Source organism: Polyodon spathula, chromosome 1 (genome assembly GCF_017654505.1).
Source record: "Polyodon spathula isolate WHYD16114869_AA chromosome 1, ASM1765450v1, whole genome shotgun sequence".
Classification (NCBI taxonomy): Eukaryota; Metazoa; Chordata; class Actinopteri; order Acipenseriformes; family Polyodontidae; genus Polyodon; species Polyodon spathula.
In genome coordinates this window covers 21,879,395-21,893,621 of record NC_054534.1, presented here as the reverse complement: position 1 = coordinate 21,893,621, position 14,227 = coordinate 21,879,395, and the positions used below count along the sequence as shown (strand labels likewise).

At 37.9% G+C, this 14,227-nt stretch overlaps 1 protein-coding gene across 1 annotated transcript; it reads right to left on the bottom strand.

The window, feature by feature from the left end:
- Window positions 1-4,987: 4,987 nt before the first annotated feature.
- Window positions 4,988-13,249, bottom strand: LOC121294214 (cortexin-3-like). The gene is made up of 2 exons (XM_041217826.1): window positions 13,061-13,249; window positions 4,988-6,241 (listed from the first exon to the last, which is right to left on the bottom strand). The coding sequence occupies exons 1-2, from the start codon at window positions 13,089-13,091 to the stop codon at window positions 5,907-5,909; spliced, it is 366 nt and encodes a 121-aa protein (XP_041073760.1). The 5' UTR covers window positions 13,092-13,249; the 3' UTR covers window positions 4,988-5,906.
- Window positions 13,250-14,227: the final 978 nt, after the last annotated feature.

Here is a 14,227-nt window from a genome sequence, read left to right as displayed (position 1 = left end):
TCTCGACCGCCTTCAGAGGTATGCTGGAATCTCTGGAACCTGTCTCTCCTGGCTGTCCTCTTACCTATCTGGACACATGCAGTCTCTTTTCTATGATGGAAGCAGTGTTGACGCAAACCCGGTGTCCCTCAATGATCTGTTCTTGGGGCTCTCATCTACATGCTTCCCTTGGGTCACCTCATCTGCCAACATAGCCTCACGCTTCACTCCTATGCAGATGACACCCAGCTCTACCTAAAACTAGACCCTGGATGTCCCTTTACCATGGTCTGGCTCTCAGCTTGCATCCAAGACATTGGATGTCTGCCAATTTTCTTCAGCTCAACACATTAACAAATCTGACTTCTTTTAGTAGGATCAAAAACTCAACTCAAGAATCTCAATATTGCTTCCTTGAATTTTGGAAACTGTCTGCTGCCTTCCCACACTGTACAAAGCCTTGGTGTATTTCTAGATAGTAACCTCTCATTTGATGACCAAATCTCCTCTGTAGTTAAATCCTCCTTCTACCACCTCTGAAAACATCTCAAAGGTCCATCCCTCCTTTCCCTCCCTACCTTTCCTTCTCTGTCATGCATTCATCTCCTCTCGACTCGACTACTGCAACTCTCGATGGTGGTCTTCCGTCATGCGACATAAAACGATTGCAGCTGGTTCAAAATGCTGCTGCTAGGATCCTTACCAGATGTAAAAAACATGATCACATTACCCCCTCCGTCTTACCCAGCTGCACTGGCTGCCTGTTAAGTTACTTTCAAAATTCTCCTGCTTGCCTACAAGGCCCTTCATCACACAGGTCCAGAGTATTTCTCCAATCTGCTGACCTGCTATGTTCCCGCATGCAAGCTGAGGACCTCTGACTGGCTTGCATGTTTACCCAAGCAAAAGCGCACCACACTCGGGAAGCGCTCTTTTAGCTTCATGGGCCCCGACTCTTTGGAACTCTCTTCCAGCTTTAGTGCTTACAGCTCCCACAATAGCTCTCTTCAAATCAACTCTCAAGACCCACTTGTTCCCTTTTGCTTTCAATGCACTTTAAGCCTGATATCTGTTATTAACTGTTGTCTAAATTGCTATTTCAAGTTTTCCACTCCATCTTATTTGTATGATTCTGTATGACACACACATCCACAATGTTTAGAATTCACATCCTAACCCTGTATTTAATGTAATATGCCTGTATTTAATGTATTTACATTGTTTTTACTGTTTGTATTTAAGGTACTATGCCCTGTATTTCACTGTATTTAATGTCTTCCTCACTATCACTTTGCAATGGTGATCCACTATGAAAGGCACTATATATAATAAAGATTGATTGATATAATTTTGGATATTTTAATGTCCCTGCTCTACTTCCAGGATGAAATTAGTGCTAACCTGGTTAGTAGCATGTAGCCATAACAATATTGAATAATATTAAAAGTAAGTTTCAAGTTTCTATTACATTACTTATGCACTATATAATAAAGCAATGTACAATGTTGCATGACTAACTACGCAGAACCATTAGACTGTACAATATAAAAATATCTACATCAACGAATAAGAGTCATCAGCCTTAATCTTATGATTTTATTAAATTCTGCACAAACAGGGATTAACGGCTCAATGCCCAAACTGAGACAAAATCCAATTGTGGGAATCATGTGCTCCAGGTAAACTAATAAATAAATTTGTGCTACTTTTATGTCTTCTTTTGTTTTTTTAATAGATGACAATAATGTGTGAAACAATTACCATTAAGGAAGAATTAACATCAGGTCATTTGCACCACTGTGCTTCTTAAATGAATTGAAAACCTTTTTTTTTTCTCTCAAGCAGTAATGTACAGTACATGCCAACATTGGAGGATGATAACAATCCAATATTAATGATCAAGGTTCTGCAAAATGCCAGCGCCTCCCGGGATTGCACACCAGTACTATTCCAGTACTCCATGCATCTGTAGACAGCCAACCTCAAAGTACTGCAGAATACATTCCTTAAAAAAAGTGTGGTACTATACTGAGCAGAGCCTTTTATTTTGAAACAAATGACAAATTAGATAAAACCACAATGTCTATTTGTACAGTGTAATTATTAAAAGCACTTGTTGGAATGTTCCATAATGGAAGGCTTCTAAGACCTTCTATAAAGTGACCTAGAAATGGATGTCACATCCAAGTTCAGGCATCTGCTAGCCATCATGTTAGTAGAGTATGCAAAGTTGCCTGATGTTCCAGCCTTTTTCCACAGTCTTCAGTCTCTTTTAACTGGTGCTTTAGTTCTTTTAGTTCTGTGATGTAAGCTGTGTGTGTGTTCTCAATACACTCTCTTTAAAAATTCAAAACTGTTTTAGTGCCCTAAAAAAATGGTTACGCAAAATAAAGTAAATTAAGAAAAAAATAAACCCTGGAAGATTGATTACCCTATGGTTAATCTGTACAATATTTAGGCCTCAGCATTTGTTTGAAAGACTAATGGATGTAATTAAAAAAAAAACTGCAGGAATCGTTTCTAATTATTTTTCTAATTAAAAATGAAACAATTATCATGGCCAGTTTACCTGTGCCAGACTAGTATAGTACAACATTTATTGTAATACCAGTCTTAGCAGAAACACGTTTTCTTGTGGTTAAAATAAAGAAATAACCCAGCTAGTCATTTTGCACTGGTAGTAAAAACAGTAGATAACATATGGAGTAACAATTCATTCTTGGAAAATCTTGCTATTCAAATCTTGTGTCTATATTTGAAGAGTGGATGATTATATATTTAAGGTTACCAAGATATTTAGTTTAGTGAACAAGATTAGTGAAAAGGGCTACAAATTGGGCATTACAGTCTCCATCCATAGTCCTTTCTTAGAAGGCTAAAGGCTAAGAAACATTGCTCGAAAAATAGATCATTAAAAAAGGCTTTCCTCACCATATCTTTATTACTTCTAGGGGTTTGCGATATGATGTTGGACACAGTGCTGTAAGAAAAAAAGTTCAATTTATTGGCAGTATTGGCAGAACTTTCTTTGTTTTCCCTGTCTGTGCTGTGGCAGAGGGGGGATCTTAAACCCCAATTAAAACAAGACCAACTGCTGCACAGAGATCAATAAAAACACTGCTCTCAGAATTCAAGTTTTCTTACAAATATATTCCCAAGGAATGTGAAAAAAGCAGACCCACCAAAAGGTGTTGCTTACAGTGTTCTGTGTAATACAAAACTATTATCATCAGTGGAGCATGAGCAAAGGGATATTTTAAAATATGTTACTGTAAAGTAATTTGACATTTGCTGCCAGTCTGAGGCGAAGCAAAATCTAATTTAATTAAAAACAAGAACATAAATGTAAATGGATATGTCAAGAAACTAATTTAAGATTATCCTAACATTATATATTAATAGTGGAATGGTGTGTTATATTAGGAAATATAAGATATGGTGTGTGTGCGTGTGGGTATGTGTGGGTGCAGGCGGTGTGTGTGTGTGTGTGTGTGTGTGTGTGTGTGTGTGTGTGTGTGTGTGTGAGTGTGTGTGCTGTGTTTGCATAGAATATACAGAATTTTCCATTAAAGTATGCATTTAATTTTGAGAATAGATATACCAACAGCATAATCACAATAGTCCCAGAAGTTTTGTTTTTATTTTGTACGGATATAATAAAACAACTGTATATTTTTTCTTTTGATATTTTAATAATTCTAATTCAGCACAAAACCACTTTACCTAGCGAGGTTGCTTAATAAACGTACTGTATTTAGAACATCCATTGATATTATTTTATACATGTTTAAACCCGTGCTATTAGTGCTACGTTGCCCCTCAATCATGCACCCAGTAACTTCATTACTTTGGATATGGCTGATATCTGGCACATGACTAATCTTTTTATTTTTATTGAAATGTGTCATAGTTTGTTAATGGTATTTTCCGAGATGCAGCATTTGCCACATTCTTAAATTCTGGTCGAACTCTACTACTGACTCCATTCCACATGTTCTTAAAATAAATACATAAAAGATTGATAAGCAGACTAATACAGAAACGCTGTGTTGTTTTAAATTTCTGGGAATTGTTTCAGCATTGCTGTTCACGGTAATATGACTGTTGATACATCCAGCGGTCTCTTAGCAACCAAGTGACCATTTATTGTTTTTTTTTGTTTTTTTCCCTCCAAGAAAGTCGACATATTAACAATATTACACTCTGAAAAAATATGACCAATTTGCAAATTGTTATTTATATTCTAGAATTTTGGCATGGGCATGCTCCCGTAATTACCCTGCACGCGATCAGCCACAGCCTAATTTAGGATTTTCATCTGCAGATTAAATGACAAGTACCCTACTCACTTTTGCAATTCATCTGCAGTTTTGGTCTGGAACATTCAGTAGCTAAGCCTGTATTTTTTTTTATTTTCTTTCCAACTGGTTATCACCATAGGGATTTTCTTAATACTACATGAAACTGAACTTTTATAATATCTAGCCCTACTAGCCCCCCCCCCCCCCCCCCCCCCCCCCCCCCCCCCCCCCCCCCAGTCTACATGAGTTCTAGTTACTCAACCCCTTCATTTGTTGTGTATGTAGCCTTGGCTATTATTGTAATTCTTCTTGATTCATACTTCAACTATGTATACATTTTCCAAAGATCCCCTACTACATCAACCAGGTGCTGGTACTTTCCTAAATCAGGAAAGACATTTAACATACTGGAAATAGGCTGGTATTGTACATACACTCTCATATTATTTTCCCTTTGGTTTTCTTTATGATATCATTCAAAACAATACATTTGTTGTGTAAAAAGACCACTTGTGCTGAAGATTCCTCTTTTCTGACCATTAGAAGGACATGCAGTGAACTTTAATGAGATGACATCGGAATCTGGATCCTTACCATGATGCTGGAATTTAAAGAAGCCACCAAACACAGTACATCAGATAATAAAACTCAGCTTTGTGCAGTATTATAATGTTGTACCTTTATTTTATTTTATTTTTTTTCCCCCATTTGTGCTTTACAGTCATTGCACAGATGTTTCGTTCCGTTTGCCTATCTAGTTTGGTAACTTTATTCATCATGTTAGTAGCCCAGCAGCTTTTTAATTTGTATTTCTTTTTAATTTTTCCTTGGTGGACAGCTGCAATCAGACACTCAACCAACTATAACAAACCTCATCATAAGTAAAGGCTCCATGCGGGAATGATCTAAAATGTTATCATTTTAACGAGCCTTGCTATAGTCAGTGTTGCATCTTAATTGGCATACATGTATACCTTTTCATTGACTAATGAGATAATTCTACTCAACACAGCTCCAGTAAAGTAGTATGAAAAGACCAACACAGGAGTTTCAAGGCATTTCAAGCACAATTCTGGGCAAGATATTCAACAGTAGTGAGGTCATAAAGCGAGCTTTGTTAGTCACAGTACAGTAACCTAATGCAGTGCGCTGCTGCCTTGGTGAAACTTTGATGTCCCTTCGAAATGCAATGATATTTTACATTTGAAATACAGACAGGTAACAGGAGCAAAGTAAAATATAAAGATTGTTTTCGCTACCAATTTTCCACAAATTCATATAAAAGTTGCTAACAATCTGGACACATTTAACAAAGAAAGGCCTATTGGAAGGCGATTTTTTGTTTTATCCCTTAGAATGTGGAATCAGATTTGATAGCTTTAAGCAACATTAAAAAAAATGTAATCTGTTAGAAAAGCAGGAAAAAACCCTGTAGGGGGAGTAATCCTCCAACTGCTAAAAAGCACATCTCATTGTCTGCCCAAAGCCTCTTCCCAGGATGGGTAAAAGGGTTTATAGAAGGCGGCGTTGGGTTACCACCCTCATGTAAACAAAGTCTTGCAAAATGCAGAGCAGTCTCGTCAATTTTAGACTCCTTGACATTCATCGTCAAAGGCCACCTGGGTGTTATGCCAAAGTGTAATCGAACTGTCCTTTCTCCAAACCGTCCAGCCCGTCAGCCCAGGTGGAGGTGGGCATGCTCCTGTAGGGATCCAGCAGGATCCGGAAGCACCTGACAATGAGAATCCCCAGGATAATGAAGAGCAAAATGACAAAGGCAAACGTAGTCTTTTGCTCCAGGGTCATGCCTGTGTTGGGGATAGCATCCCCTGCTGGTAGGACGGTGGAAGTGAAAGGCTCACCATCCATCATCCAGGAGAGTTGAAGCGGGTAGTCCCAGAATATCCTCTTTCTCATCCTCAGTTTCTCATGGTCAAGCTCATTAGGGTAAATCTTGTCATCTGCAATAGAATGCAATTCTCGTTAATTTTCTCACCTCTGTTTTAATATGGTTTAAAGCTAAAGGCGCACTAGTGGTTATTTGTAGCCACATACTCTTCATATGACCATGTCTGAAAAGTTTCAACAGTGGAGAAAACTATTCTATATACTCAAATCCAGATTGAGGTGCATATGATAAATAATTATGTCACATGAAGACATTGATAAAGACTTCTTGTTAGTTATGATTTGAAACCATGTCAATAAAAGTGTCTACATCCCCATGCTGAGTATACATTTACTCTATGCAACAATTTGCATAATGGGTTTAGGCGACTCTTTTATTGTGCGTCTTTGTTGTGCGCAGCATGCTATGCTTGCTCAGATTTCTGGCAACATCTGTTAAAAATCAATTATCACTAACGATGGCTGAACAAGGTCGACTAATGCAACATTTTAAATAAAGATTTTGTTGCAGTAATAATAATTTTTATTTGGATCCAGCTTGCTTAAAAAAAAGAAAAACAGTAAACACTGTCTGTCTTCTTGTTGCATTTTTATTGTGAACAGTCACAGTCTAAATTAGCTCAAAGAACCATATTTGTTATTTGTGTAAGCCCTTTACGCAAGCAAACTGATACAGGAACTTTTTTTTTTTTTAAACTAATTTACAAGTAATTATATTATCTAATATATTATTCCATTATTACATTCGGAAGAACATTCAGTAAAATGAAAACAATATAAACAACAACAGCAAGAGAAAACAACGTTTTAAAATTTAATGCAAATAAAAGTAACACACGAGGAACTGAAAAGGAATAAATATAAAACTATATAAAAAATAAATATTGTAAAGATATAAAAGCCTTCTTACAGAAGTATGTTTTTAATTTATTAAACTGGATGAGCAGAAGAGTGTGCCGTCCATATAGGCGGTCAGTACGTTCACTGTGTTTGCAGATGTAGAGCTTGAGAGTGGGGGCACACTAGCTTCTGATGCCTCTTTGGAACTAGGCTCCACCTCAGCAGAGAGATCAGGCTCCCCTCCTTCATCTCAGTGGTGAAGGAGCTCTCACCCCAGGAGGCTGCTATCGATAGTGCATCCATCTCTGCCATCTCAGATGACGCTTCCCATTCACCTTGATCTCCCCTGGGGGATGGACGGTATGGTACTATAGGTGATGTCGGAATCGGGGCTGCAACCAGAGCCGCAGGTGCCTGCTGCCTTGTCAGGAGCTCCAGGATCTGGGCCATCTGCGCCCTGAGGACCATTATGTCCCTCGCCTGTTTTGACCGCTTAACCCATCTCGCTTGCTGAGAAGAGGAGCGACTACAAGGGGTCAACACCCAAGCCTACGTGCGTGCAGGGGATGCCCTGTGTGGGGCTCTGGGGCTCCAAGGGCCGCGGATGGCCTGGCTACAGGTGACGCAGAAACCATCTCCCTGGACCTATGCAGCCTATTCTGATGCACCCAGGGCTGAAAAGTTGCGCAAATGTTGCCCAACATCCCCAAGGGCCAAGGTAGCATGCTGGATGCCAAAGCATTACACACACAGGGTATGTCTGTCCTCTTGGGGTATGTTAGCCCTGCAGGACGTGCAAGCATGAAACCCGAACCTGCTTGCTATTATTGCACCGAGCGCTGTGTGCACCGAGTGCATTGAGTGCCGAGTGTACCATTCTCCAGGAGTAACTGGCACCAAGGGCACTATGTGCACCGAGGTACTAAACAATGTGCGCACTGTGCAGCATGCGCACCGAGTACAGTTGTCACCGAGCACTGCGTGCACTGATCACTATGTGCAAATTGTGCACTGAAGTACCGTGCACACCGAGGCACCAAAGTGTACCAATGGCTGAGCGTGCACCAAGGTAGTGAAGCACCAGGGGGCAGCTAAAGCAGCGGTGCCTGCTGCTTTAAATTATATACAATAGCCTTCACAGGAGGGCATGAATTAAGCTAGAGTAAACCTTAGACAAATGGGACAAAGTGAGCAGTGGCATAAAAACCAATGCTGATCTGTTTTGTTTTGTTTTTTATCCATGTGACAGGATGGCTGGGTGGACAGAGACTCGGAGACAGTAAAACTGCAGTTTAAGTGCTGCTGCGCATTTTTAATAAACATTTTGTTTATTATGTTTATTATATTTATTGTGTTTATTATGTTTGGTGCATACCCAACACAGTGCATCACCCAAAGAACACCATCCTTACTGTGAAGCATGGTGGTGGCAGCATCATGTTATGGGGATGTTTCTCGTCGACAGGGACTGGGGCACTTGTCAGGATAGAAGGGAAAATGAATGGAGCAAAGTACAGAGGAGTCCTTGAGGAAAACCTGCTGCCCTCTGCAAGAAAGCTGAAACTGGGATAGAAGTTCACCTTTCAGCATGAAAACGACCCAAAGCACACAGCCAAAGCTACACTGGAGTGGCTAAGGAACAAAAAGGTAAATGTCCTTGAGTGGCCCAGTCAGAGCCCTGACCTAAATCCAATTGAAAATTTGTGGCATAACTTGAAGATTGCTGTCCATCATCGCTCCCCAAGGAACTTGACAGAGCTTAAACAGTTTTGTAAAGAATGGTCTAATATTGACAATCTAGGTGTGCAAAGTTGGTAGAGACCTATCCCAATAGACTCACAGATGTAATTGCTGCCAAAGTATTAACTCAAGGGGTGGAGACTTATCCAATTATGATCTTTCAAGTATTAACTGTTTAGGGGGTGGAGATTATTTAATATATCTTTCAGTTTTGTATTTATATATATATATATATATATATATATATATTATATATATATATATATATATATATATATATGTTTTTTTTTTTTCTCAATACAAACACTGTGTGTGTGTGTGTGTGTGTGTGTGTGTGTGTGTGTGTGTGTGTGTATATATATATATATATATATATATATATATATATATATATACGTGAAGTCATGAGTACTTTATAAATGATCTTAGTTCTATAAAACAAGATGTTCCTATGACAATACTCTAGAAAAAACAATTGCATTTTTAATATAATCAATACAGTCAATGTACTTTGAAGAGAAAGTAATGATTTTCCACTTAAAAGTTAAAAGGCCCTTTATCCAGTACAAAGTATTGATTAAACTGTGACTTGCTTGCATTAGAGCAAGTCTGAGCATTTAGCATTCAGAGGGCATCAGTGACATTTGTGTGAACAAGAGCCAAATAACTTCATAAAGCTGAACTTATAAAAACACCATAATATACCTCCTTACTTGACACAAATATTCTTTCTTATGTTTTGTATTGTGACATATGAAGCAGTATTTAATCCAGAATATGCTTCGGTACAAATGTTTCTTTTATTTCTTCATTACTGGTGGACAACAAACAATTGATCAACATGATGCTACTTCTGAAGTATATTTATCTTCCTTTTCCATAATAGCGATAAGACCATTTTTTAATAACATTTAAATATAATTTGGTATTGCTATGAAAACAGATAGAACAATAATACTGAGCAATGTTCTTTGCAGAAAAAAAGAAAAAGATTTGGATAATTAAAAAGTAATGCATTAAATGCATTAAAATACGAAAGTTCATGTCTTTCATACATACATGCAAGCATACATACAGTATCTATAGAAAGTCGTGAACTTTTTTCACATTTTGTTGTGTCAGTGCCTCAGAGTTTCATACATTTAAATGAGGATTTTTCTTCTACTTATCTACACACCATACTCCGCACTGTTAAGGGGAAAAAAGTTTTTATTGAGAAAAAAATTTGTGTAGCTTTGGCTGTGTGATTTGGGTCATTGTCATGCTGAAAGGTGAACTTCTGTCCCAGTTTCAGCTTTCTTGCAGAGGGCAGCAGGTTTTCCTCAAGGACTTTGCTCCATTCATTTTCCCTTCTATCCTAACAAGTGCCCCAGTCCCTGCTGATGAGAAACATCCCCATAACATGATGCTGCAGCACCATGCTTCACAGTAGAGATGGTGTTCTTTGGGTGATGCACTGTGTTAGGTTTAAGCCAAACATAGCACTTTGTATTTAGGCCAAAAGGTTCCATTTTAGTTTTGTCAGACCACAAAACTTTCTGCATACTTCAAACGTGATTCAAGGTGGGCCTGCTTGAGTAATGGCTTCCTTCTTGCCACCCTACCGTACAGGCCAGATTTGTGGAGTGTTGATATATTGTTGTCACATGCACACTGACCAGTTTTGGCCATAAAACCCTGTAGCTCTTTCAAAGTTGCCATTGGCCTCTTCGTAGCCTCTCAGTCTCCTTCTTGCTCGGTCATCCAGTTTGGAAGGACAGCCTGATCAAGGCAGGGTCTTGGTGGTGCCATACACCTTCCACTTCTTAATAATCGTCTTGACCATGCTCCAAGGGATAGTCAAGGCCTTTAATTTTTTTTATACACATCCCCTGATCTGTGCCTTTCAACAACTTCGTCCCGGAGTTGTTTTGAAAGAGCCTTGGTGCTCATGGTTGAGTCTTTGCTTTGAAATGCACTACCCAGCAGAGGGAACCTACAGGAACTGCTGAATCTATCTTGAAATCATGTGAATCACTACAATTTAACACAGGTGAAGGCCACATAAGTTGGTGTATGATTTTGAAGGTGATTGGTTACACCTGAGCTAATTTAGAATTGCTATTACAAGGGGTATCCAACCAAGCTATTTCAGTTTTTATTTTTAATTAATTTTCTACAAATTTCTAGAATTTTTTTTCACTTGTAAGTTGTGGGGTAGGATGTGTAGATAAATGAAAAAAAAAACTATTTTAATGCATTTTAATTCCAGGCTATAAGGCAACAAAAGGTGACAATTTTGAAAGGGGGTGTAGACTTTCTATTGGCACTGTACATACATACATACATGTTGTCAGTATATGTACCTAAGTACAACCCATTTTGTTGTACACAATGACAAAGCAGTAATTCTCCTTCACTACAATACCTTTAGATAATAATGCAGTTTAAAATAATGCAGTCATTCAATGGACATCTGTTGCATTGTTCACTCTATATTGTTTTCTTAGCCTGCCAGAAGACTTACTTGTCTAGGGAAAGTGACAATTCTCTTTAGCTGTGTCAATCAGTTCTGATGAACGGACTCATCCCTGACAGAGATTCTGATTCTAATGTGCCTTGTCTGGATATTTAATTCTGCATCCACCCGTGAGTGATTGATGCATGGTCAGGGCTGAATAAGTGCAGATCTACAACAATGTAAGACTTCAAACAAATTGCAGAAATAAATGTCTTTTACACAAGGACACTGGCTAGCTCCTTCACCAGGAAAATCAAATAACTCCTTGTCATTGCTTAAAGTCAGACTCTTTTCTCCCTGCACAACCTGGGTGATTCTCATGAGCATTATACTGAACAAATTAATTTCTATTGGATTTCGTGGCGTATGGTAACAGAAACTAAGTAATGGGTTTCCATCATTAATAATACAGTACAGTATGTATATCCTACTGAATTGCGCAAGAAATTGAATGGTACGCTGCAATTTTCATTGAGCCCAGTAAGATTAAAGTAATCATTCTTGTGACACAGTAAGTTTGCTCTTATGTTAATTACAACCCCGATATGTTCATTGAATATATCCCTGTGCAAAACTTGCGATCTGCTGATGCTGGGCTCTTAAGAGTCCCAAAACCAGGCTCCGGTCTGTGGGAGATAGGGCTTTCTGTTGCTGTGCAAATAAGTTATGGAATGCTCTTCCACAGATAATTAAGGATTCAAAGAATGTGGCTATTTTCAAAAGACACCTAAAACACTTTTTTTTTTTTAAAAAATGGGCATTTCAGCCTTTGTAAAGAATTGGCTTTTTATAAGTTTGCACTGTACTTGTGTTTTGTGTGTTATGCTATTAACGTATATAGCCTGCTGTGATTAATAATGATTATGTATTATTCTTCTTGGACTGTCTTTGAGATGTGTCGCATGAACTGTGCTGTGTAAAATAAAGATTATTATTATGGTTTATGTTTTTGGAGTGATCTAGCCAATAAAGGAAAAATGCTATAGAATCCAATTTTTTATCAAGTCAAATTATGTTTATCTGATATAGTAATTGTAATGATATATATATATATATATATATATATATATATATATATATATATATATATATATATATATATATACATATACACACACACACACACACACACACACAACATTGAGAATGCTTAGAAATAGAATAGAAATAGAATATTCTGAAATGTGTTTAAAATCTTTACAGAACATATAATTTGGCAATATAAAAATGCATTTCAATGTTTGCATTTAGCATACTTAAGAATATGTGTGACATTCAGTTTTGTTTTTTAAGTACTATCCTACATAACCTCATAGGTCTAAGCTTCTTCTGAAGTTATCTTATTTAATCAATACTAAGCTGACTTGAAGATTAGAGAAAGACTATACAGACCTTTACAAAAACATATTATGTTAAGCAAAGTAATCTACCATTATATGTAGTCATAAGAAACAATGCCATTTTTAAACAAAAGGTAATGAAAACCTAAAGTGAGAATTGGTTCACTTGCAGCTTGTCAACAAGTGAAATACAAAGTAACAGCCAGGGGATAAAGTAGCTCACATCCACAACCCGGCACAAAGCAATACCATTTCACAAGAATTATATTTACGAGGTAAGTAAGTTATTATGCAACCACCTGAGCGTATCCAGGATTTATCCCCTGGTGACAAAAAACCTACACATGTACATTCAAAATTGAATTACAAAGGCTTGCAAACCACCAGCTCCTGTTTTGAAATGCAGTACATGGATGCACTAATTAGAGAGAAAGAGCCAAACATACTGCTACCTTTATCAATCTGTGAGAACACCAGATCCATTTCCAGAAATTAGATTTTAAGGAAAAATCTGAAGGTTTCACCCATTTTGTTGTTTCTTTTAGAAGTCCACCACCTTCTTAAAGTACAGGTACCAGGGTGCTATTCTTGTTCCCAAATGAAAAAAAAACAAACAAAACAAAGGTAAAACAGACCCCTTCCCTCCAGTACAGCATGCAGATACTGCAACTCATATGTGGTTTCTATCAACAGAGTGGAGGCAGGCTTCAAGCTGTGGGCTGAGAGAGAATGCTTCAGGAAAGCATTAACATTCAACAGGAGTATCTAATCACCGGGCATTCCCACACCTCATACACAATCAAAAAGCCTGAACACTAGCACTGTACCCCTTCTTCTGCTGTATTAATTCCTGCCAGAAATCTGAATTTTGATGCCAGTTATCCCCTTTATCAAACAGCCCTTTTTTTGATCTGATTGTGTAACCTTCAGGCAAATCCAATGAACTGGCAGACTTCTCTGAAACTGTGACGAGGAAGACTGCTTGTAATTGAGTTTAAGAAAATAATTTGACCTTCCAGAAAGAACTGCTCACTTCTAATCCCCCAAGCCTTTTGACAAGCTACAAGCTACTGTTACAAGAAATATTGCAGCCAACAGAAAAAAAAAAAAAACCTTTCATTTGTGAAACACCCATTATCCAACCTATGCTAAGAATCTACGTTTAATATTATTATGCTCCTTCAGTGCTTAGTATTGCAGTCAAACCATTTTTCAGTTGAAATCATTTGTTGCTTTGCTATAAAATTGCCAATAATGAGGGTACACAACTAAAACATTTGCATTGATTTTCTCTTTAGTAGGACACATTAGTATTTAGACCAGCTAGAAATAACTCCGAACATGATACCATGAGGCAACAAAACCCTAAACAGCATTTAAAAAGAAATGTTCAGCCTCTCTGTATGCTTTTACAACATACATGATCACACACCTGATACCCTCCCTACCCCCTCCTCTCCTTCTCTCTGTGTAGTGGCTGTGGGTGGATTGGTGTGTGTTGTTCGAAAGTGAGAGAGTGTGTGCACATCTGCTACCTTCTGGCTCTTGGAAAACAGGATGCCCTAAACCATTTATACAACTGTCTAGTTATTTCTAAGAAACAGAGAAAAATGAATTGC

What these genes read in the sequence shown, in the direction of transcription:
- LOC121294214 (XM_041217826.1), bottom strand. Translation starts at nt 13,091, where the DNA reads ATGGATCTGGTGTTCTCACAGATTGATAAAG. An exon ending in GTTCTCACAGATTGATAAAG is followed by an intron (nt 6,242 to 13,060) that starts GTAGCAGTATGT and finishes ATTCTATTGCAG; the next exon opens with ATGACAAGATTTACCCTAAT.